The sequence below is a fragment of the Gymnodraco acuticeps genome, unplaced genomic scaffold (genome assembly GCF_902827175.1).
Source record: "Gymnodraco acuticeps unplaced genomic scaffold, fGymAcu1.1, whole genome shotgun sequence".
Lineage (NCBI taxonomy): Eukaryota > Metazoa > Chordata > Actinopteri > Perciformes > Bathydraconidae > Gymnodraco > Gymnodraco acuticeps.
Window position 1 is genome coordinate 3,397,929 of NW_022991216.1, and position 25,678 is coordinate 3,423,606.

The 25,678-nt window shown below is 38.7% G+C and overlaps 1 protein-coding gene across 5 annotated transcripts in view; it reads left to right on the forward strand.

The window, feature by feature from the left end:
- garnl3 (GTPase activating Rap/RanGAP domain like 3) overlaps nt 1–25,678 on the forward strand; it is a 98,204-nt gene that overhangs the window by 65,155 nt on the left and 7,371 nt on the right. For 3 of the 5 annotated variants that reach the window (XM_034238859.1, XM_034238862.1, XM_034238861.1), the window contains exons 5-27: nt 396–514; nt 1,429–1,493; nt 2,733–2,796; nt 2,934–2,960; nt 3,340–3,415; nt 4,052–4,150; nt 4,253–4,356; nt 7,479–7,587; nt 7,711–7,756; nt 8,899–9,005; nt 9,100–9,215; nt 9,585–9,707; nt 12,080–12,154; nt 15,456–15,570; nt 15,815–15,841; nt 17,138–17,242; nt 18,062–18,178; nt 19,196–19,347; nt 19,993–20,151; nt 20,477–20,543; nt 21,489–21,596; nt 22,106–22,224; nt 23,787–23,922. In XM_034238859.1, coding sequence (XP_034094750.1) covers nt 396–514; nt 1,429–1,493; nt 2,733–2,796; nt 2,934–2,960; nt 3,340–3,415; nt 4,052–4,150; nt 4,253–4,356; nt 7,479–7,587; nt 7,711–7,756; nt 8,899–9,005; nt 9,100–9,215; nt 9,585–9,707; nt 12,080–12,154; nt 15,456–15,570; nt 15,815–15,841; nt 17,138–17,242; nt 18,062–18,178; nt 19,196–19,347; nt 19,993–20,151; nt 20,477–20,543; nt 21,489–21,596; nt 22,106–22,224; nt 23,787–23,922 — 2,235 coding nt within the window. The remainder of the gene's footprint in view (nt 1–395; nt 515–1,428; nt 1,494–2,732; nt 2,797–2,933; nt 2,961–3,339; nt 3,416–4,051; nt 4,151–4,252; nt 4,357–7,478; nt 7,588–7,710; nt 7,757–8,898; nt 9,006–9,099; nt 9,216–9,584; nt 9,708–12,079; nt 12,155–15,455; nt 15,571–15,814; nt 15,842–17,137; nt 17,243–18,061; nt 18,179–19,195; nt 19,348–19,992; nt 20,152–20,476; nt 20,544–21,488; nt 21,597–22,105; nt 22,225–23,786; nt 23,923–25,678) is intronic. The other 2 variants (XM_034238860.1, XM_034238863.1) reach the window with 1 other exon arrangement.

Sequence of the window (25,678 nt, forward strand, 5' to 3'; positions counted from 1 at the left end):
AGAGGAAATCTGAAATGTTCCTTTCTTCTGCGACATGTTTCCATGCTTTAACATTCAAAAAGCTCTTTATTGTTCTCGCTGCAGCACCTCTTTTCACCCTCTGTCTGAAACCAGAGCCCAGTCTACTCTGATTAGTTAGCTGTCTATCACGTACAATGCGTTTGAGGGCTAGCCAATAGAAGCGCAAGTCTTACATAGTGATGTCACTATGTAACGGAGGTAAACGAGAGAAACTCCCTCTGGAGGGAACACAGGGATTTCAGCCTTTGCAGACCATTTACATGCACACAATCCTATATAACACACTACAGGATGTGGTAAACCATAACAGCATAATAGGGCCTCTTTAAAGTGGGTGTGTGTATAACTGTGTACATTTTCTCTGTCTCCCTCAGTCCACCAGAACTATGTGGGTACAGACGCAGAGAAGAATCCCTTCTACCTGTCGGTCGTTCTCTCGGATCAGAACAACCAGCGGGTCCCTCAGTACCGAGCCATCCTCTGGAGGAAGACGGTGAGATTAACATCTGCACAGTAATGGTGGAACAAGTTCTCAGGTCCTTTATACACGTAAACATAGCACTGAAGTCAGAGTCATACATGTTGGCGGCTGTGGTCTGTACGGACCTTGCTTGGTAAACAGAGGCGCGCCACTTCAAGTATCCAAAGGGAGAAGCAAGTAGATCATAAAGGTCTACATAGCACTTTACTATTGGAGTCAGTTCCCCTGCAAAAACAAGTTTTGCTAAATAGTGATATTATTTAAGGGTTTTTTCTCTTGTTTTAATGATTTCATATTTGAAAAGTGTACCTATTTGACCCTAAAATGTATATCGTTACGACACTACCTATGGAGTTTTTTATGGTAAATCACTAAGTTCAATATTGTAGAATAAAAAATACAAACTTTACCTCCAAATATAAGTTGAGTAGAGGCATAAAGTAGCATGAAATGGAAATACTCAAATTAACTACAAGGACCTCATTAATTAATGTAGTTACTTTCTACCTTTGCCTCATTACTCTATTTTTGAGTCTGTGTGCATGTGTATGAGATGCATGTTTATTATTGTGTGTTTGTATACATAAAGTTGTTATTATAAAGTTATTGTAGTGACTCAGCTTTATGACCAAGATAGCTGGGATTTAATTTAGCCTCATCTGTAAACTGATTAGGCTGGTGCACCTCCACCGCCTGATCACATTGATTTGTCTTGTTCCTGTCACACTGCTGCAGGATGTTGTTGTTATTGAACAGAACAATCTAGTTTGATTTGAATTGCTCCGATTTAACCTTGTGATTTTTTTTTATGACTGATAGAAGAAAATATACTGGGACTTTCTTTAGTTTAATACTGAGTTTTGAGGATGTTCTTTGATAAATGAGCAACAGGTTGTAATCCCTGATCTGTGTTGTTGTTGGCTCAGGGCACTCTGAAGATCAGCCTCCCCTACAGCCCCACCAAAACACTATCCGTCAAGTCCATCCTAAGGTGAGTGTGCAGCCTGCAGCTCAACACACACATTTCATTCACTCTGGTCAACACATGTACTGAATGAGAGGGGATATGGTTGGTTATCTAAAGCTGGGCTGAGACATAAAGACTGAAGCAGAGCCTCTCATTTGCCCAGTAGCCGTTAAGGAGCACCGTTTTGTATGTCAAAGCCCCACAAATATAATAGATAGTCTATGTGATCTACATGACACAGTGTTTACTGTGGTTTGGTGCATTCATACTGTATTTGCCACAAATTATCACTAAATCTATATTAAGAAAATATCATTTTTGAAAGTCTCTATTGGGGTATGATAACATTTAGTTAGAATAAGATATGCAGCTTGGTCTCACAATGGTAGGACATACCCATAATCATTTCAGTTATTTGATTAGTTTCATGTTTTTCTTTCCTCCTCATGAAGAATTTATCATTTCAATCAGAAGAAAACGTTTGGTCTTTTGTGATGAGGGTCTTTAATGTCTACTTTTTCCCCTATCGTGCGTACACAAAGATAATTTGTAAATAATGCAAATTTCAAAGGCAACACCAAATGCCATTGATTTTAAATATGTGAAATGGACATAAAGTACATATAAAAAAATAAAGAAACCATTTTTTTAAAACAATTTAAGGTGAAAAGAAAAGAAAAATAAGAGGGAGAGTTTTAAGGATTTAAATGTCTCTTGATTTGGTTGGCCATCAATGTAATGCTGCTGTTAACAATTATCTTCATTATGATGCAAATGTGTTTGAACATTTGGGGAAATGATAATAGTTTTCCAGAGCCCAAGGAGATATATTCAAATATATTTAGGTTCTAGTTAGTTATATAATGTATAATAAAACAGCAGCAAACCCTCACTTTTGAGAAGCTATAACCAAATAATGTTTGTTTTACAAGCACAATCGTTAAATAATAGCACGATCGCTCGAAAACCGACTCAATCTGGAGACTCATATGTTGTGTTCAGTATCAGATGTCCTGAGTGACAGGTAACAGGATATAATAAGATGCATGAAGCACAAGATTGGAGATTATAAATTCCTCCGGCTGAGCGCCATCACTCCTCTAAGTGAGGATGAATGAGGACAAGCAGGAAGAGAAATCCCCTGTATCAGGTCTCTCATTTCTCTGTGCAACCCTTAAGGCTATTTGTCTTCCATCAATCCTAAGCACTCCCTTTCTTTCTCTTTTTATCCATTACTACTTCCTCCTCTTCCCTTTATCCCAGTGCAATGAACATGGACAGGTTTGAGAAAGGCCCGAGGGAGATCCTCAATGCCGAGATTCAGAAGGTGAGACTCAGAGCAAATTAAATGAAGCACGGGTCCATTTCATGCCAGGCCTGATCAGCAGCATGTACACTTCACACCATCCTCAGGCTGACGGGCTGGTCACTGTTTATTATAATTATTGTGTCCTCTTTCCTCAGGATCTGCTGGTGTTGGAGGAACAGGAGGTATTTTTGATTATTTTCCATTTGATTCTGTATTGATGCTTTTTCTGGTAAAAGTCCTTGACATACTGTTGATACAAACACTTTGATATTGTCTTTGATATTGATACTAGTCTAAGATAATTATATTTATCTCCAAGTTTAATTCCTTTTTATGTGTAGTTACTAGTATGCACAGTAAATGCATGCTTTCAATACTGTTCCATCTTCTTTAAATACCCAAGTTGTTATTTTTACATTCAACACTGATAATAAGCACTTCTAAAAACCTTGTGTGTATCTTTTGCACCATATTTACTTGCATAGGAGCATAGTATGATAAATAAATAATGATATCAATTGTAAATAGTTTCATAATTCTAACCCAGCTATAATTTTGTAGGGTTCTGTCAACTTTAAATTTGGAGTCCTGTTTGCCAAAGACGGCCAGCTCACAGATGACGAGATGTTCAGCAACGGTAAATCCTTTATACTTTTTTTATTTCAGTGTCCAAACACTTTTTAAGGGATGTTTTCATTTTGGGAAATGTGATTTATTGCTAAAAGTTAGATAAGAAGATCAATAACATCTTAATATCGATTGTTGGAGGCAGCAGCTTAGGTTAGTTTAGAATTAAGACTGGAAAGATCGGGAAAGCCAAACGGCCCGTCCACACTACAGCTTCGACAGCTTCAAAAACGGTTTCCAACGCGTCTGCCCATTCACTTTGAATGGGGTGACGTCACGTTGCCTCGCTTTTCGCCAAATATCAAAATCCACCAACAAGAACTTCTATATCTCTCCTTCATGCTGTATCTTATTAAGATGCACAAGGCTAATACATAGTTCAGAATCAGATCATAAACCCTGTTACTTATAGGTTTCACATGCTTTTTGTACATGTATAGAAAACAAGATATAACTTAGAGCGTTAGAGGTGTGGCCATGTGGATTGTATTGCTTTCGGATTCTGTTGATGAGCGTGATATCAAACATCTTATCTAACCCCCCAGCAAGAAAGCAATTAAGTGTATTTCCCAAAATGTCAACCCAACCCTGTATTAAATACATCAAAATGATACCTGCAAAGTTAAAAGTCCTGTGTTTCTTTCAGAGATGGGGAGTGAGAGTTTTGACAAGTTTCTCAATCTGCTCGGTGACTCCATCACGCTGCAGGGGTGGGCCGGATACAGGGGGGGGCTGGACACCAAGAGTAAGAGACCTCTGAATAACTACATGATTAAAAAGTACAATGCTTTTTCAATATGCCAATCTCTCATTGTCTGCTTCTGTTTCGGTCCGTTTTCTCCTACAGATGACACTACAGGAATGAACTCCATCTACACGGTGTATCAGGGCCATGAGCTCATGTTCCACGTCTCCACCATGTTACCCTACTCTAAAGAGAACAAGCAGCAGGTGGGTTTCTGCATTATTATCTGTTAGATAGTTCTTATCTTCAGCCACAGTAAAATGTGGATCTGGATTTACATGAATTTACATGAATTTACATGAATTTGTTTAAAAGATTCAGGGTACCCAGAGGATAGATCCTACAAAACTTGGCAATTCTCTAGCTGCACAATGATTGAACATTTTCATGGTCCCCAGGGCCCAGTGGTTCAAAACTTGTAATCCCTATCTCAGTGGTTCTCAAATGGGGGTACGCGGACCCCTAGGGGTACGTTGGAGTACTCCAGGGGGTACGTGAGATTTATTTTATGTTAATGACAACAACAACAAAAAAAACAATTTTAGGAAAAGTAACGAAGTTTGAGCAGTGTGGGTTTTATATTAACAGAGTTGCACATATTTCAAAACGCGAAGTGTAATAACTGCAGTGGCCTTCCTGTCACTGAGAATAACAAAGATCCTCAGTGAAGCACAAGCCCATGTTTCACTACATTGTAAGTACAACTTATTAAAAAGATCAGTTCAATGCAACTAATGTCGTCTTAGTGTTATTGCATGATGTTAAAATTGGTTTTCCATGAATTTAGTGATGGATTGTAAACATTTGAAATGTAGCATTTAAGTGTTTCTCAGTTACAAGGTTGTTGTTTTAATAAATCAGACACCGATGGTGCAGCGCTGTACTGTACCTCTTTATATTGGCATTTCTTCCCTAACAAATAGTTTTTGCACTGATCAGGGGGTACTTGGCTGAAAAAAAATGTCTAAGGGTGTACATTATTGAAAAAAGTTTGAGAATCACTGCCCTATCTGATCGGATCAGATTTGGATTTTGGTTAATTAAAAAAAACAGGATTAGGATCACTTTGATATCAGATCAGGAAATCCAATCCAAGCTTTAATCTGGATCAAATCTTCAAAATGGGTAGTTCAAACCGACAACACAGGATTGGGATCAGTTTGATCCCAAAAAACTGGATTATCTTGATCCCACCAGAGGGGTGGATTTCCAGTGGATTACCAGAGCAAAATGTACTTTACAATTTATTTAAAAATATGTTTCAATATAAATAAGATGGCAAAGTTTGTTAACTGAAATAATACATAATTTTTAGCCTTCATGGCAAATCAATTTTATTTTTCATTTTTTGATCACGTTTGTGGTGGCCTATTTTGGTTTCAACCACATGTTGATGACATAAATGTTTATGCTCATAAAATTATCACAACAAAGATTGTCAATCACAAATGTAATTTAGATTAAAGAAAAAATATCTTCAACAAAAAAAAAGTCCATCATCTGTCATCACCTTTCAAAAGTAATTGCGGACAATAGATGTCTCTCTAATCTGGTCTCTTGTCTTCCTTGTATTGTTTTTCATATCCACTAGATGGAGATCGGTAGGATTAAAGCACTGATATTCAGGATCTAGTCATCTTGAAAAGTCTGAATCTGGATCAGGGTGATCCTATCCTGAATTGCTTTGAAATACAGGGACAAAATCTGTCCGAGTTGTCTGATCCTGGATCACAAAAAATGGGATTTCAAAATCTGATCGGATCTGATTGAGATTAAAAGTTTTGAACTACTGGGAAGATTTAACATTTAGCTTTGGTTAAAATCGGTCCAAAGCTTTGGTTTTTCACTATTAAAGTATAGCAAGGTAAGTTTATTTAAATATCACCTTTCAACACAAGGCCATTTCAAGTGCTTTACAAACAATGGATATACATTAGGATATAGTGCAGCAGAAACACATTATAAAATGACATATAAAAACATTTAAAAACAGTCAATAAAAAGCAAAGAGAGTATAAGAGAGGAAAAATAAGCTAAAGTAGAAAGAAAATAGGTAAAAAAGTTACAATGCAGTGTAAAATATGAATAATTATTTAATTGAGTAAAAAACAATTGCATTTAAATCGGGTCTGTTTCTCCCGTTTCTGTCTATTTTAAGATCGCAAAAAAGCCAAAGAATTACCCTCTGTTTCTGCTTTTCACTACAATTAGAGAAATTGCAGAAATTCTAATTGCACATCAGTCACAGTCATCTCTCTGTCATTTAGCAGAAAAAAGACCCTAACAATGTGCTCACTGTGGGAAGAAAAGAAGAAGAAAGGACTTCAATGTAAAGCTCCTTTCTGTTATGTCAATATTAGTGAGTATGACTCAAAAGGGCTGCTTTGCAGATCTGACATGTAATTGGATTTCTTCTTATGTAAAAAAGAAAAAAAAAAGCAGTCAATATTAAGGAACAGTCTGTGCCCTACTGCATGTGAGTGTGAGGGGAGGGGGGGGGGCAACAACTGGAATCATGGGAAGGAATATGAATCACACATGAGAGGTAAAGTCAGTTCAGCTTAACGCGTGAAGTGTAGTGTTGTTATCCACCCAGAAGTGTGTTGTAAAAAAAAAGCCGTACTGATACTGAGGGTAAACAAAAGTTAACTCTGGCATGATTTCCAGAAGACATTAATATTAAAAACAACAGGATTTATATTCTTAAAAATAGAAATGGTTCTTCTCTATGAATTTGGTTATTGAATATGGTCTCTACCTTATGGTAATAACATTTGAGAGTGAATATAGTACTTTTTTTTATTTTTTTTACGTTGTCTTTATTAGAATTACGCATCGTAAAACACACAAAACACGAAAACAAAACATAAAATGACAACAACGCTAAAATAATAATAAAATACAAAATAAATCAATGAACATGACATCATTTACATTTAAAATAAATACAGTTAATACAAATACATACACATAATGCTAATGGAAATAGTAACAACAAAACAAATTAAAGAATTAATATAATAATGATTATAAACAAATAATAGAATAGAATAAAATACAATGTAATATTATATAATAAAATAAATATTTGTACCTAAATTCAGTACTCAGTACGAATGCTAATTTCTCTCCGTGTCTGCTGGATGTGTCGTAACAACTTTAAACTGTGTCTATATATCAATGCTGTGTTTACGGTTTGTTGCTGTGCCCCTAAGTGACCATAAAATCAATTAATCCAGGTTTAAAGACGTCCTCCTGCCTCACATGAATCACAGAGCTCGACATGGTTACGTTTTTTGTCTCACCTTGTGTCTCTTTCGTCTGTCAGGTGGAGAGAAAGAGACACATTGGAAACGACATTGTTACCATAGTATTCCAGGAAGGGGATGACGCATCGTCGTCCTTCAAACCGTCTATGATCCGATCGCACTTCACCCGTATCCTTCACATGGACAGAGATTTTCAGAACAAATGAAGTGGTAATCAGCTCAGAAGCTATGAGCAGATACCACATCATAGTGTCTCCTTTATAATCAGTGTTTCCTTCACTCCCTGTCCAGATATTTTTGCATTAGTTAGGTATAATAGCCAGAATGACAGTTACAGGTGAGTGCTTTGATTAACACTCTGCTTTAAGGTGGTTCAATCCACAATGTGCCTCTACCTTTTGATTGTTCCTTTGATTAAATGATTAAACAGAGAGTTCACCACCTTCTACAGTATGTGGATGTCCAATCAGTGGTGTTGAAGGTAGTCTTTTGAGACAATACATTCCTCCTTTTGCACCATGAACATTTGCTGCACTTCCTTTTATCTTTCCTGCATTTGAAGTTAAAGTGAAGTAGTTTGATGCAAAAGAAGAACTTCAAACTATTTCAATTTGGATGTCTGATCTCCAATTATTCGTACCAAGGCAGCATTCCTGAACCAGATGCCACTCTCTGGTTTGTAATACTAGCAAAGTGAACTTACTTTGCAAGTATAACAAACCAGTTATGTTTCCAAAAGAAAAAATGGTAGCCCTCAAAGGTTATTATGACATTGTGTTTGGACTTAAATATACAGCAGTTTTTAACAGAGCTATCCTCTCACATTTTCACATTTCTTCTGCTGTGTACACAGCAGAAGAAATGTGAAAAGTGAGAGGATAGCCAGCAGGAACATGTAGGCACTGCCAATACACCCGTCTGTACAGGATAAGTCAGCTTTCTTTGTTAATTAAGAACATGTTGAGACTAATTGTACATCAACATAAAATGTGGTACATTTTCCCTTTGAAGAGGACCTATTATGCTTTTGGGGTTTTCAATTTCCTGTAGTGTGTTACATAGGTTGTTGTGCATGTAAATGGTCTGCAAAGGCTAAAATCCTACCTTTGGACTACTTTGTTTACTTCCTGAACATGGTGACATCACTATGTAACACTCACACTTCTATCGGCTGGCTCTCCAATACATTGTACGTGATAGGCTTAGGGGCAAGTCATCTTTAAGTGGTTGACCAATCCCAACAGAGCCGGCCAGCTAACCAATCAGAGCAGACTGGGCTCTGGTTTCAGACAGAGGGTGAAAAGAGATGCTGCAGCACAGGCAGTATGGGAAAAATAAGGAGCTTTTTGAACATTAAAGCAGCACAAAAGGCACAATATGTCCTCTTTCAAACAAGTTGTTCATGTTGCATACTGTTTGATGTGCTTGACATCCATTATAAGTATAAGAGAAATATGAAATATCTGCTATTTGTCACAGGTTGAAGATATTCTCAGAGGAGAGCGTTCCACTGTTTGGACCCCCTCTCCCATCTCCACCTGTGTTTACTGATCACCAAGAATTCAGGGACTTTTTATTAGTCAAACGTAAGGACATTTGAGGAAAGATGCATACAAATACAGCCATTCAATAACCCTGATATGCTAATGTTCTCATGTGATCTTTCTTTATCCCCTGCAGTAATCAATGGAGAGAAAGCCACACTGGAGACGCCAACGTTTGCCCAGAAGCGCCAGCGGACACTGGACATGTTGATCCGCTCGCTCTACCAAGACCTCATGCCTGACCTGCACAAGGTACCGCTGCCCAGTGACTCTGAGTCCTGCTCATTCTTGAATGAACGTCCTTCTCTTTTTTTTTACTATCCAAGTTGTCTCCTCCTTGTCACTTCAGTCACTGCTGACTTTTGTTCTGCATACTGCGTCACACTGGACTGCTGCAATGCTGACTTTCTCAGCAGGGCTCTCTCTCCTCACGTCACTTTTTTATCTTAATTCTCTTGTTTTTTCCCTATCCTTTTTTCCATGTTGCTGCTAACACAATTTAATTCTCACTGCTGCTGTCTCACCCCCTGCCAGGGTCAGTCTCTAAGACCCCTTTCTGCTTTCTTTTTCCCCTTCATGTGTGCGTGTGTCTGTGTTTGTGTGTTGGTGTTCCACGTTTAGGTTCCTTTTTCTCCCCAGAACATGTTAAACCGGCGGTCCTTCAGCGACGTGCTGCCTGAGTCTCCGAAGTCTGCACGCAAGAAGGAGGAGGCACGGCAGGCAGAGTTTGTCAGAATAGGGCAGGTAAGGAAGTGAAACACACACACACACACACACACACACACACACACACACACACAAAGGCGGTATTACCAACCAATTAGAGAAACACCCACTTGTACACACACATGGAATCCAGGATACACACCCACATAAAAGGTAGAAACTCACAAAGAGTGTACAGGGCCAAACACACCTAGTGAGGAAACTTAAACACTATGCACATGTTTACACAGATGTTTACATTAAGCTTTTATCTAACTTGTGACATGTAACATTTTATATATACACTTTGTAATAAACATATTCATCTTTCGTAAATTGAGTTAACAGGCGGGAAAAAAAGTTATTTGCCACCATTGAAATGTAATATAGATTCATAGTTGGGGGACAAAATCCTCAGTCCTTGATTTGTTAAAACGTGCATTTCAGAGTCTAGAAGGAAAGTGTAAAAAAACTCTTCTTAACTCTTAGTTTAAGAATAGCGAGTCCAAAGTAAAAATAAAGAGAAACTGCAGTTGTAGCAGAAGCAACAGACATCTTTTGAAACCAGCTTCTCTCAATTGTGAGGAATATCTGTGTCTTTATACTACATAATGTAATGTAAGAGCTGTAATTCCAGACAGACATCACAGTGAACTGGACACCTGCTCTCAGGAGAGTCAGGGTGAAATAATATACTGTAGGAACAGATCTCTGAGACTCTGTCTAGTACTCATTACGGGGCTGATGTAATCACCATTATAATTTTTTCCTAAGCACCTACAGATGATATAACTATGATTATGCATGAACTAAGTCTGAAAACACAGGAAAAAAAGAGTTAAGAACTGTCCCTGGTGCTGAGCCTAGATGACCTCCGGCATTATAGAAATAAAAGTCTCTGGTTGTTGATAAAATAATTGATATTCTTGGGGCAAATGAGTGGTCTGTTGTAAGCTAAAACATAATATATTAGTAATCAGGCATTGTTGTTGATATTGGGTCTTTTTACCCAAGCAAACCAAACAAAAAACAAGATATTTTTATTTCAGGATTAAAATGCTGAGAAAATAAATAAGGTAGCAATTTGTGGCCTGTTGTGATAAGGAAAACTACTAAATTAGACCAATCTATCAGGATTTGTTGTGAACTACAGTATACCCTCACCATACCATATACAAAAGCTCTAAGGAATATGTTATTAGTTCAGCTGAGTAACAGCGATAAAAGAAGGTGGGTTTGCAATTTCAGAAGGAGCCCTGTTATGCTTCTTTTTTCTGTTATGGAGTGGGTTATATAGATTTTTGTGCATATTAATGCCCCGGAACATGATGACATCACTATGTAACACTCGTGCTTCTATTGGTTAGCGCTGCAACACATTATACGATAGGCTAAGGGGCGGGACATCTCTAAGCGGTTGACCAATCACAACAGAGCCGGCCAGCTAACCAATCAGAGCAGACTGGGCTCTGGTTTCAGACAGAGGGTGAAAAGAGGAGCTGCAGCACAGGCAGTATGAGAAGAGCTTTTTGAACATTAAAGACAGAAAATACAAATAGGAACCTGAAAATGAGCATAAAGGGCCACTTTAATAGCTTCTAAAAACACGTGTTTATGTGTCCAAAGTACTTCTGTCCCTCTTGTTTTTGTTGTTTTTTATCTTAATTTGCTAACCCATGTTCTTGTTGGTGTTACTGTTTTTCTCTTGCTCCTGTCGCTCACCGCACATAAACACAAAGCCGAGGCATCGACACAGTGTGCTGTAAAGCATGAAAACAAAGGAAGGTAGACGTGTCCAGGCATTGATTATCTAGTTCTGTAGAGACGAGGCGTTTGTCCTCAACTAAACAACTAAACCGACTCCCTCAATGCACATTTAACACAATGCTTTCATGTTTTCATGGACTCCTGATAGGTCAGAATATGTATTTTTATGGATATTTTCCCACGGATGGCAAAGTACACAGCACAGCCTGACCATTGTTCTGTCGGGTGCTATTGATTTCATTATCTCCAGATTGCCTGTTTATGCAGATATGTAAATAGAGATGCTTGACTGTGCAGCTCGGATGGACATGCTCAATCTGATCAGATTGTAGAGCATTTGTGCAAACATTATTCTATTTGAAATCTAAAGCAATTACACCTTTAATTTAGTGTATTATGATGTTTTACTGTGGCCAGTCTGCTTTCCACCTCTGTGTTTTTCACAGTTTCGCTGCCAAAATAATCAGGAAACAAGGACTCATCAATGGCAGGCTAGATTAATATTAGTGACGAATAAAAGATGTATAATTCAGAAAGCTCGGTCCACTGTTGTCCTTCTTGGAAAGCATGTATATGCACTATGTAACGTCTTCTTCTTCCAGCACTTTAAGCTGTTTCATATCTGATGGCATTATGTTTTTTAGGCACTGAAGCTGAAGACCATTGTTAGAGGAGATGCACCGACCAGCCTTGTCACCACCGGCCTGTGCAGAAAAGAGGTGAGAGCACATCTATTTTTACCTTAAATGACACAACATCTTCGTAGTTTAGTGGGAATGCTGACACAGCATTCCAACTACTTGTTCTTCTACGCACAAAATTCTTTATTATTCCGCCGGGTTATTTTGCACCTCTTCTGCTCCCACATTCCACATCGCAGAAACTCCGTTCAAACATCAAAATGTTCAGCTCGATCGGGAATCGATGGCTATTAATTTTCTTATTCATAACTTTCATAATTCCAGAGATACATCCCATAATTCATCACATTTTTAACATGGAAGTCAATGGAGAAACTCTTCAGACTTGAACAATCTTCATGCAACTTCAACTGCTAACTGTTCCTTCATTCTTTCACTCAGAAACCTCATTCCAACTTTAAAATGTTACACATCTTTCTGACATTATTCGTGTTACATAACTGTTCAATCAGATTCATACTTTTAGAGATATCAAACATTGTTCAGACCTTGGTAAAGACACCTTCTTCAGATTTTAACATTTGTGTGTATTGCGCAGCTCGTTGAGGCTTAGAGTGCGTGATGTCACAGCTAGAGTGGAGGAGAGCTTGAAATTCGCCTTCATATATTTGTTTTAATCTGCCATAATTCCCAAACCCTACACTCCTTGGACATCATTTTTCCTGAAAAACGTAGGAAAGCATCTCTTCGCTTGACAAATTTAAAAATAATTAAGCAAAATAATTAAACAAAATGCCTCTTGAGGGCATGAAGTGACAAAAACTTTCAACATGTCTCCATTAAGGCCCATTATAAATTCAACCTGATCTTTCCTCACAGCAGCAGCCGCACACCTTTAGTTAATCTGCCAAAAAGGCCACATTATTGACCCGAAAGTACACAAAAAGCACACTTCAGATACTCAAGGTCCTTGACATGCTTCACACGTTGAAATTTCACCGATATCTGTTACGGTTCTTCAACAAAACGTTTACATGTAAGAGGTTTATCTCTCATTCAGAACAATGGAAAGGCTCTCCTCTCACTGATTACTGCACATCACCATGGAAACCTTTGATAACTGGGCTCAAGCACAGGTGTTTCATAACGTCGTTACCTCAAACATAGAGAACCGCAGTGACGCATCCTAAAACCCGGAAGTAAGTTAGCATTTTTACCACGTCCGGTTCCTTCGATAAAAATCAATGCAATTTCTCCATAGGATTTGGGAAAATAGCTCCAAATAAGGTCTGTGTTTGACACAAATTGAAGAGACGGATCACGTTTTGTTCTACGACATTAAATACATCAGCAGTGACCCCACTGGTGATTTCTGAAGAGTTTACGTGTCTGAAAAACGATGGTTGTTAACAAGTGGCTGAATAGGACTACAGAAGTTGTCCAGGCCGTTTTACGTCATTACACCGAACACGTGAACACTCCGCTAAGTTTGTTTGCCCTGTTCTGCTTGAAAGCAAGTCCCTGCCTCCAGCAAACTGTTCAAACAAACACTTCAACTCGTACCATTTACAATCTGTATGTTTGAATATGGATCTTAAGTTGGCGTGACGTTGAAGCAGCGACCCTGCTGTAGTTCCTTTATAGCATAACGTTAGCATTTTGCTTCTTGCGACTAGATTTATGATTCGAAAATTATAAAAGTAGGATAGACATGTGGAGATTATCCGGCTGAACAAAACGTGATCCGTCTCTTAAATGTGTTTCAACCACAGACCTTATTTCCAGCTATTTTCCAAAATCCTATGGAGAAATTGCATTGGTGTTTGTCGAAGGAACCGGAAGGAGTTTACATCCGGGTTTTAGGATGCGTCACTGCGGTTCTCTATAAACACCTGTGTGTTGGAGATATGACATGATGATGTCATAACTCCAACTGACATGCTCAGAACGCCACCAAACATCACATGATGGTTAACACTGTGGCCCTGAACAGCTCTACATCAAATCTGATGTTACGTAATGTGGTGTTACTATGGCAACGCATCCCTCGCCATAAAACACGATGTCGCTGTAACTCCAATGGACACGGTCTAATCGTCCCGCAATCTTCACTTGTATATCACCGGTCCATGCCTCAACAGCTCTACACCAAATCTGAGATCTCACCATATGTCGTTTCCATGGAAATGCATCCCTCGCCATGAAACACGATGTTGTCGTAACTCCTATGAAAATGGTCAAAACAGCACCAAACTTCAGATGATGGTTAATGGTCCAGCCCTCAACATGTCTATGTGCCATTAGTGAGTTTTCCTCAAAACTGTTGCCATAGCAACGCATCCCTCGCCGTAAAACAAGATATTGCTATAACTCCTATGAAAATGGTCAAAAGTGCTCAAACTTCACATGTGTGCTAACAGTCCAGCCGTGAAGACATCTACATGACAGTTTTGAGATTTCTTCAAATGTCGTTGCCATGGCAACACAATGCTCGCCATGAAACACGGTTTTCTCATAACTTCAGTGAAAATGCTCCAAACGGCCCAAAACTTCACAGGTTTGGTAACGATGCAACCATCAACACATCTAAGCGTATTATGGGGTGTCATGAAATACTGTTGCAATGGCGACAGATCATTCGCCATCAGGTTAGTTCAAAAGTTTGCAGTTCAAATATTCTACTGCTTTTCCAAGCCTTTTTACTTTATTTTCTTCTCATTACACATTCAAGCCCCCAGTGTTCATGTGTAATTTCAATCTAAATTATTCACTTTCTTCTTACACATTACATTTCAGCATAGCAGTTTAGCGTCAGCCTTTCAGCATAAAGCATTCCCACTAGCAATTTCTTCAGGAATTGCATTCTCTAGTTTAATCTCTTACTGAATCTAAAAACCTTTATTTTAACAAAAGCCCTAAGCGGCCGTCATGGCCGTCATGTGAAATTCCTACCCTGATTACAACAACAAAACAAATCAAAAATTCCCTAACAAAACTTTTTTTATTATACGTTTTTATTAGTCATGAACAGGAGTGCCAATCATTTTAATCAAACTCAGAAAATGAACAACCGGAAGTGGTTTTTAACCTGCCAGTCAAGGCTGTAATATACTTTCTTTAAACATATGCCTTATTTGAAATATTTTCAAAACATGTTTTAAAGTCATATAAACTAGAGAGTAAAGAATTTAGACAAAAGACCAAGAAAACAGATCAGGTGTATTTTTTGTTAACAAACTAAAAAGAACAGACTCTTTTAAGAATATTTCCAAAACAACATCCTGCCAAACCAAGTAGATCCTTATCACACTATTTGTATCTTTGTGTATATCTACATGTGTCTGTACAGTATGTTCATATGTGCATGTTTTTTCTGCAGCCATGGGAGTCCCAGCTGTTCTGCAGCACGTTCCCCTACGAGATCGTGTGTTCAGACTCCTGGGGTCAGTCTCTGCTTGCGGCCACCGACGCGGCGGGGGTCATGCTGCTAGATGGTGAGGTCATCCCATAATCAATATCTCCCTATGCCCTCTAAAATCCATATCCATTCAATACTGCACTAAGGAGAATGCCAAAGCTAACAATAACTTGATGATGATGATGATGATGATGATGATGATGATGATGATGATGATGATGATGATGATGATGATGATGATGATGATGATGATGATGATGATGATGATGATGATGATGATGATGATGGTGATGATGATGATGATGATGATGATGTTTCAGGCCCTGATCCAGCCTCCTCCAACGCTGGTGAGTAGAACATTCTCTGAGGATTTCTCTTTTTCCACAAGATTAAAAGACTCTCAGGATTCAAATGTTGTATTGTCCTCTGCACAATAGATACAGCAAAGTTGTTGGCAATGCAAATGTTCAGTCCCACCGGCTCAAAAACTTTGAGCAACAACAATTTGTTGTAATACTGAACGTTACGGAAGAGGATTAGGGCTGTATGTGGCATTTTTATTTTTAGATCTGACCAAAAGAAACAAAATCAGACTTTTTCTGAGAATTCTGACTTTTTTCTCAGATCTCCAAAAAAACTGTCACTTTTGATCAGATCTTACGGAGCCCCTAAAGGTTCATGGAAAGAAAAAAAAAGTATCTCGTGCGCATGATACACTTTCTTGTTCGCAAGAGATACTTTCTCGTGCGCACAAGATACATTTTCTTATGGGAACTGCCCGTTTATTACGCCATATTATTAGTTTTATGAAGAAGTCCGGTTGCCAGGGCGTGTGTGTATGTGTGTATGTGTGTAAATTACTGTTCATGGTAATTTGAAAACAAATGCCGGTGTCGGACACACACATACACCGAACACACACACAGAGCGGAGCTGAGCAGAGCACAAACACACACATCATGTAGCATTTCCCTCCGAATAATGGTCGAAGACTTGACTGATGATATGAATTTATTGAAATCTCCAATATCAACATAAGAGCTTGTGCCTCTTCGGGGGGTGCTAACACTTAAACATAAACTTTATCCTTTACTTTCTCCGTTAATCTCCGCTCCTTTTCTCCGTCACATTGTTTCCATAGCAACAACAACTTCCTGTCAACAGCGTAAACTCGCCTTCAAAATAAAAGCATCTAAATAAAACAGGAAGTTAACCTAAATTACATTTAAGACATATATACAACTGCAACAAAAGTAACAAAAACAATGTAATATCCTTTTCAGTTTCACAGAACACAAATTGGGTTATTTACACATCATGCGCCCTGGTGACCGCACATCTCCTTCATAAAACGAGTAATAGGGGGAATAATCGGGCAGTTCGATGTGTGTGTGTGGTTAAAACGTAGCAGCCTCGATCTCTATTCAGCCGTTCTAATGAAGGTATACACAGTGAAGGTGGCGCGTAAAAGACACAATTAGAATACAACGTATATTCAAAATAGTATATTATTGAACTGAATGTAAACTTAAATAATGTACAGTAAAATAGATTATGTATGCTGTAAAAATATTTAACCAAAGTTGTGACATATCATCAGATATTACCTGTATTTTAATGGTGATGTATGCGTTGTGTTTCAGAGTCGCAGTCCGTGCCCCCGGTGCAGGTGTTTGATAAAACCATGGTGGTGAAGCAGGTGCACGTCCTCGAGCCTCAGGACCTGCTGATCACCAGGGCCGATAAAGGTAGGACTACCACCATCACTCACACACACACACACACACACACACACACACACACACACACACACACACACACACACACACACACACACACAGTATGACCCATGATAGCACTTTTACATATACAAGACGGCATTCATTCAGAGTCAGAGGCTGCTGTACAAGGTGCCACATGCTCAGGGAGACTCACATCCACACACACTCCCAAAATCTCGCACTAACACAGTTGGCCATTGAGAGCCATTGGGGGTTAAGTATCTTGCCCAGGGTCACATTGACATGTTGACTGCAGGGTCTGGGGATCGAACCAACAACCCTCCTCCTTTTTCTTACATTTATATAAAAAGATAAATATGTATGTTTGTCTGCTTCGGAAAATCCCTAAAATGCATTTGTTAATACTGTGTGCATTTTATTTAATTTATTTTTTCAATTTCTGACCCAATTTCTGACCCTAACATAATTGGACCCTTCTGATCTACACAAAGTCTTTGTGTGTTAACAGACGGCTTTAGGATTCCTCCCCTGTTTGCCTCGACTAGAAGAGCATGTAATTAATTACCCTGCAGATGATTAGCTAACCCTTATATTGACAAACAGGGTGGACTCGGGTTTGATGGTGATTATGTGACGGCAGCGCAAACATTTGTCACGACTGTGTGTGGGCTTTGATAAATCTTCTGAGAGAGCACAAGCCTACGAGTAATCCTCCTGCAGAACAACACCATTGTCTGGCCGTGGGAGGATGCTTAAAAAGGAGACGGCAAATTAGGAGTAACCTTCGTGCAAAAAAAACAGAAGTGTCTTTTGTTTTGTTTCCAGGGAAGGACGCCCGGCTCTATGTGTACAGACTGAGCTCGCTGAAGAAAGGCCTGGAGGAGAAGCAGATCGTCAGGAGCAAGTGTGACAGCCGAGAGAACAAACTGGAGAAAACTAAGGGTAAAACTTAAAAATAAACATAGTGAGCACATCCCCAAACCCTACAACTTACATGAGAAATGTAGACTGTAAAAGACTTGTGAAAGATAATAAACATTAGATAGATAGATAGATAGATAGATAGATAGATAGATAGATAGATAGATAGATAGATAGATAGATAGATAGATAGATAGATAGATAGATAGATACATCATACACACACACACAAACACACACACATACATACATAAACACACATATACTCACACACATATACTCACACACACATACACACAGAGACACACGCATACATGCTGCTGCTGTGAGGAAAACATTTCCCAAATTGGGATCAATAAAGTATATCTAATACATAGATAGATACACATTTGGCTATTCGATCGTTCACAACAATAGGGGAATTACGATGTAAAGCGACAAACGCATTATAAAATGACATTTAAACACATTCAAAACCCTCATTAAAAGGCCACAGGAATATAAATTAAAACAAGTTTAAATAGAATAAGAAGGTTATAAAATATGAATATATCTGTATAAGGTATTGTGGTGCTGCAGAGAAGAAGAAATCCTTCTTGCAATACCAGTCAATATATTGGCATTTAGCAATTTTTTCAAAATGGTGCCCTCCTAATAAGCACTGATCATGGTTAAGTCCACTGCCCACAGAGAATAATGGCTCAGCCTTGATGAGATCCCAAAAACATTCCGTAATGTAAAATGTACTTTGATTCAGCTGCTTTAAATTATTCCTCCTGTTCACACTCAGAGATTGTGAATTGCCATTGAGAGATCCTTCCTAATGCACTGAGACATGTGGGCCTGGAGCAGATACAGCGACCTTTATGAACGTCCTTTTGCCAGCGCAAAAAGGAAACGTTTGACCTGCTGCATGTGTCAGGCCAGATGTTAGTGGGGGGTGCATTGATCTGTGGGATGGAGCCAGGGAACACCACCTGCAGCACATGTTCTGTCTGCTTCTCTTTTATCTTACCCTCCTCCGCCTCTCTCTCCCAGGCTGTCATCTGTACTCCATCAACACGCACCACGGCTCCGAGCTGAGGATAGTAGCAGCCATCAGGAACAAACTCCTCCTCATCACCAGGAAACACCCCCGCTTCGAAGCCCCGGGAGCAGAGTCACCAGTGGAGGAGTTTCAGTACATACGGGTACCAAAAAAAACTCAATAATTGGATAGATTTATGGATTCTTGAGTGAATAAATATAATAATAGAATGTACTGTCCCTTTTTACAGCAATTAGGGTAATTTTTGTAATATATATTGCCCCAATTTGCCCAAATCATGTTCTATTGTAGTCTAGTTTATTATTATTTTTATATTTTGAACTTGTATGTTATGTATCTTTTCTTCGGTATCAAATAATCCTGGGATGGGAAATGCTTGTATAGATTGCAAGAAGGAGCTGCTAATAGCTAATTTTGCATGCTTTTAATGATTGAAACTTGACAAATGTCAACAAATAACAAATGGGGTTCAGGTTGTAGCCCTCAACTTAGAGCATGGTTATCTGTCAAGTCCAAGTAATTAAATACTGTAAAAATACAAATAAAAAAACAGCAATATTTTTGCTTTTATTTTATGCAGTCATCACCAGAAAAAGATAAGCAGCCCCATATTTAAATGTGTTGTTAAACAACGCCCTTCTTTTCTTAACCAAGTAGAATTTAATCCACATGGTGAATCCCTTCTAAATTTACCAAAATGTTATATAATGACAACTTTCTTATAAAATAATGAAGCCTATCCATGTGTTTGAGACTAAGATGTGTTCCTGTCTCCTCCCTCAATCAGGAGATCTGTCTGTGCGACCCCCCAGTGGTGATGGCGCTGGTGGACGGGCCGACGGGGGAGAACGACAACATGATCTGCGTGGCCTATAAACATCAGTTTGACCTCATCAACGAGAGCACGGGAGACGCCTACCGGCTACATCACGTCGACGCCAACAGGGTGAGGCACATTTTGTCTTTTCTTACATGTGTTGTCTGCGAAAGTTTGTCAGATCTGAGATGGCCCAGTTAGCGTCTTTATTTAGCCGCGGATCAGCCAGGGCAAATGAACACGTTGTCATTCACTGCCACCAGCTGGAGAGTGGGGAGGACGAGCAGCTGTTCTAATAAACCAGCTTTTTCTGACCATTTCCACTTTGAGACACAATGAGAAACAAACTGTTGCCTGGAGTGTTGCGCAGTAACTTGAGCGTTTGTGACTTGGCATGATTTGTCTCCAACGCCTGACCTTTGAAATAAATGCACTAAACTGTCTCTGCCTGCAGGTAAATTTTGTAGCAGCCATCGATGTGTATGAAGACGGAGAGGCAGGCCTGCTGCTGTGTTACAACTGTGAGTCCCTCTTTAACTCTGCTGCTGGAAGGATGAGTTTGTATAATTCATTATTATTTAAGTCATTTTAATGCAAAAAATGATAGATAGTAAATGGTGATTTTCACCTCGCAAATATAAACATTTCATCCTTTTTTCTATTGTATATCATATTAATCTAGTCTAGAGTCTAGTTGCCAGCTTAGTGAACCCTGAAATGTTGAGTACACATAAGTTATAGTACGGGTCCCCAGCACATACAAACTGCCGGGTGCTAACTTGCATATGTTGGACAATTTGCACAATTAGCATAAGTTGCTAAATGAATGGCATTATAGACTATGTAAACAATAGTAAAAAGATAGATTGGCCGATTTGTACAGTTTTGGAGTGGTGTTGGTGTTATAGAGGATGCCGAATCAATTTCTGACATTTTCAGGATAAAAAAAATTGCAGTTTAAAAAGTGGGCATATTTGTTCTCGGTGGGCTGATTTGGACTACCTATATAGTGTTGCCACCATTGTATATAGAGAGCACAACATTAACAATGATTGGCTCTACTGTGGACAATTATATTTCAAATAAATAGGCAATTTGTCCAATCTAAATTAAATCTTTAAAATCGTCCCAAAACTCATCAAAATCAGCCTTCAGAGTACAAATATTTGCTGTTTCTGGTTAAAACTGCCATTTATTATCTTGAAATGTCAGAAATTGACTCAGCATCCTCAATAATAGGACTCTAGAGCTGGCATCACTATAAAATGAATATCTTTGCGTTTCTGAAAAAAAAGACATTTAAAGGTATCCCCCTCGGACCTAGCTCAATTCAGTGATTGGTTTTAAAACGCATCTACAAACACCTACTTGAGATGTAAAGCTCTATAAAACGTTGACAAAAAAGGAACAATTGACGTAAGAAAGTATATTTTGAAGTTTGAAGTTGTTTCCTGTGTCTCTTGCAGATATTTGCTCCTATAAGAAAGTGTGTCCGTTTAACGGCTCCACGCCGATGATCCAGTCCAACGCCTCTGATTTCCACTTCAGCTGGAACCAGATGCCCAATGCGATCGGTAGGTTACCACGGCAACAGAGCCCAGGCCGCACCCAGTCCATGCTTCTGACCTGGGCTTGCTGTCGCCATGGAAACACTGTGTGTGTTTCTGTGTCTGTGTGTCTATGTTTGTGTCATGTTTTTATGAATGCAGAGGGCGATAACAAGCAAATACAATTGGTTCTAAATCTGTAAAGCTGACCCAGTTCATAACAACAAGCTGCTGTCTTCATTTTTTCTCACAGATACAGACACAATTGGAGAGCCTCAGTTTCAAACAGCAGTTTTGATAAATAAGTGTAAAATGATGATTGATTAATTGTTCAAAGTAATTTAAGTGCAGAAAAAGTAAATGTTGTTTTTTAGTCAGAAATAAAGAATTGAAGACTTCCATCCTCATGCATCTGTCCTCGGCTAATGATGACATTTTATGGTGAATGGTTTCACCCAGGATGGTATGCTTAAAGTTGGGCAGTTGAGCCCATTTCCTCTCCCTTGTTTAGTAATATGCTCATATATTCTTTGCAGTCTGTGCGTTCCCTTACATCCTGGCCTTCACAACGGACTCCATTGAGATCCGGCTGGTGGTGAATGGAAACCTGGTTTACACCGCGGTGGTCCCTGAGCTACAGCTGGCCTCTTCACGGGTCAGTACCATCAACAGCTAACACGATATCATGTCTGTTTGATAACAATTTGCACGGAACTGATGTAAAATTGTTATTTTATTGTTTTATGAATGAACTATCTTTATTTATATAGCACCTTGCATGCATAGAATATCAAAGTATGAGTAAAGTTAAAAGAGCAGCTGTTGAGGTTTTGGTCAAAGATCATAAAACAATAAGGAGTTTAAAGGGGACAAGCCATCAAATGCCTTTTAAACATAAGAGAAAAGCTTTAAATCACTTCTAAAAGATATGGAGAACCAGTGTAGATTGTGTAAAACAAAAGCTATAAGATATCTTATTTTAGTTTTTCGTTAAAATCCTCGTAGCAGCTTTTTGAATAGTCTTTTTTCAATGGGAAATGGTTTTAGTTTGCTAGTACGTAAGATTAGTAAAAAGTACAAACAAAAGCATATTTTAACTTTACTGCATGTCGCTGGATCAGTAGTGATTACCTTTGCTTTATTGTGCAACTGATAAAAGGCAGTCTTGGTCAACACATAATGAATAATTATTAATATTGTGTAATTAGGTCCTAAACTATTCAAAATGTTGTTAATTAGAAAGTGCATTATGTGTACCTACTTGACACTAGACAGTGCTTCTCAAAGTGTGGTCCGCGGACCACTGGTGGTCCGTGATCGCCCCCTAGTGGTCCGTGAGTATATTGGTAACATTTCACATTTGAAATTAATTAATTAATTTAAGTTTTCCGCACTCTCGCGGAAATATCTCACCCAATGGAGTGAGGTTAAGTTTCATTTTCGATTGCATGATATAGCCCAGCGCAGCACCTTCGTCACACATGTTGCCACTTGTTTGTATCATTTTCACGAGATTTGTAATCTGTTCTAGAAAAACGATGTGTTTTGGGATATTTGTGGAGTTAGGTGGTCCGCGAGTGTGTTTTTATTGGTGAAGTGGTCCTTGGTATGAAACATTTTGAGAAACACTGCACTATAGCTAAAGCTCTTTTATCTCGTGAGGGTTCTGAGGCCTCTCTGCATTACTGCTGTTTCAGCTCCCTCATTTCAATCAATCTTTATTACCCTGGTGGGAAATACGGCTGGCAATCTGCATGGTTACAACTCCATAATGCACTCATCATTCATACACATGGAACATTTGAAAAACATCACAGTGCACATGGCATACCACAAACACCATGTCCTTTACTTATAGATGGATAGATACATAAATAAATAAATGGATAGATAGATAGACAGACAGACAGACATTCAATCTACAAGATTTACAAAATTACTTTAAAATACAAATAAAATTCAGATCAACACACAAAAATAAAAATATTTAGAATAATATACTGTACTGTATAAACTATAATCTATAAAATATTCAGAATAAATGAGAATACTCTTTTATATACCAATCTACTTATCATAGTGCACTACCTTACTTATCATAATTCCGTTGTTTTTTCTTTCCATGTTTCACCTTCTAACCATCCTTTAGGTCCATGTTTTCTCTTTACATGTCTTTATATTGACCTATATTTCCTCTCTTCTGTTTCCCGCCCACAGTCGGACATCTATTTTGTTTCGTCGGCTCCGGTGAGCTCAGCTTCAAACTGCAGTTCGAGAGACACCAGTTCCCAGAGTTCCCCACAAACGCCCACGGGCTACGAGATGCCCGTGTTCCCTTCCCCGCTCGGCGATGGTAAGCCCCGACGCTTAGTGAAAGCACCACGGGAGGTTGATAGTAAAAGCTTCGTTATTAAAGGTTTTCAATTGTCAGTATTTTCTGCAGAGCTGTGTGACTTTGGATGCTGCCAAGTTAGCCTAAAGCTGGAGTTTCATTTACATAAGCTGCAGCTAGAGGTTCCCACAGTGGAATCGTGTGTGGGTTTCTAGGGCAAGATAATTAATTGCATAAATCTCCCCTTTCATTATTACCTCATCCTTTCTCACTCATGACATAATATAGTTTATGACAAAATGCCCTCATAGTTGGCGCTACTGGAAAAGATCTTCAGACAGTATTTAGCTTCTATTTTCTACTGTAACTTACTAGCATTTCTGATGGTTTTCAGTATTTTAGCCTATTATCTTCAAATCCTGTTAACTTGACATTAAGGCTGACCATTGTATTAATATTTGTGATTAGTCCCCAGCTATGCAGCCATTTGTTTCCCTTTAATTTTGTATATTTAAATAATAAATATAAAAAAACATTCAGTGGGAAAAGCAGATAGGAAAATACAAGGTGAAAAATCCTCTGCATTTTGAGCTGATTTGAAACACTGTTTTTAGAGCTTGTATGCAAAAAAGACAGTTAATAACAGTGAAAAATGAAGTGCCTTTGTTTAACTGTCACGTCTGCCTTTCTCGTTGCAAGCTTGGATCATTTATAATGGTTTTGGATAACAATGGAGATCTATGGCTCAGAGGAATACATTATTCCAGACTTTGGTTACACAGGGAACCATTGTCATGGGATTTGTTGATAATAGGAAAAAATATGGAATATCACTCTCACTTATTCTTTAAAGTATGCCAACTATCACATTTTGGCACATCAATGAAAACAGATTTTTAAAACAATCATCCATATAAAACATGACAAACATCAATGTCTATTCACGCTCTTGCAAATTGATTTTCCTCATTAGTTAAATAAATGGAGACTTGCGGTTGCAGCACAATAATCCAATCTATAAATATGGAAAATGGTTGGCTGTTATTTAATTATAATATAGTTAAAGGTCTAAAAAGCATCGCTATGATCCTTTCCAGTCTTACAAACCACAAATAACACAAGGAGGAACAGACCAATCACCCTCCACCATCACGTGTACACACAGTAAGTGTCCTCCCAGGAAGAGAATGCTTTCACGGATGATGGAGGATCAATATGAGCCCCTCCCTCTAGCCCACTTTCCCTCGCTCCTCCATCTTTTATTCTGTATTTGACCATTCCCCTCCCCCTGCAGCTGACCTCCCCCTCAGTCTGACACTACTGTCTGAAAATTGGGGCATATTTACGATGCACGGCTGTCGTTAAGGGCCTGGAGGTTTGTCATTCAGACTGATGGATCATGGCGACCTCACTTTGTAGATTTTAAAAGGGACACAAAGTCGTCCCCAGATACATGCATGTTATTCTGTAGGGAAGGACGAGGATTGAGGAGAAAAATGAAAATGTCATGTGTGCAGCATGGAGGCAGTTTTCTCTGCTTCCCTCCGGGTATTCACAGGTCACATTAAGGCTAACAGGGAGGAAGGTATGACTGTCGCTGCTGTAATTAGCGCAGGACGGGCTTTATGCTTTTAGGCTGGTTCGGGTTATCATTTCTCTCCAAGGGATTATTTGCATGTTATCAGAATCAGAATTAAGTTTATTACAAGGTACGTTTGAACGTACATGGAATTTGCTGTGGTGTATTATGGTGCCAACATAAACAACATAGAAGAAA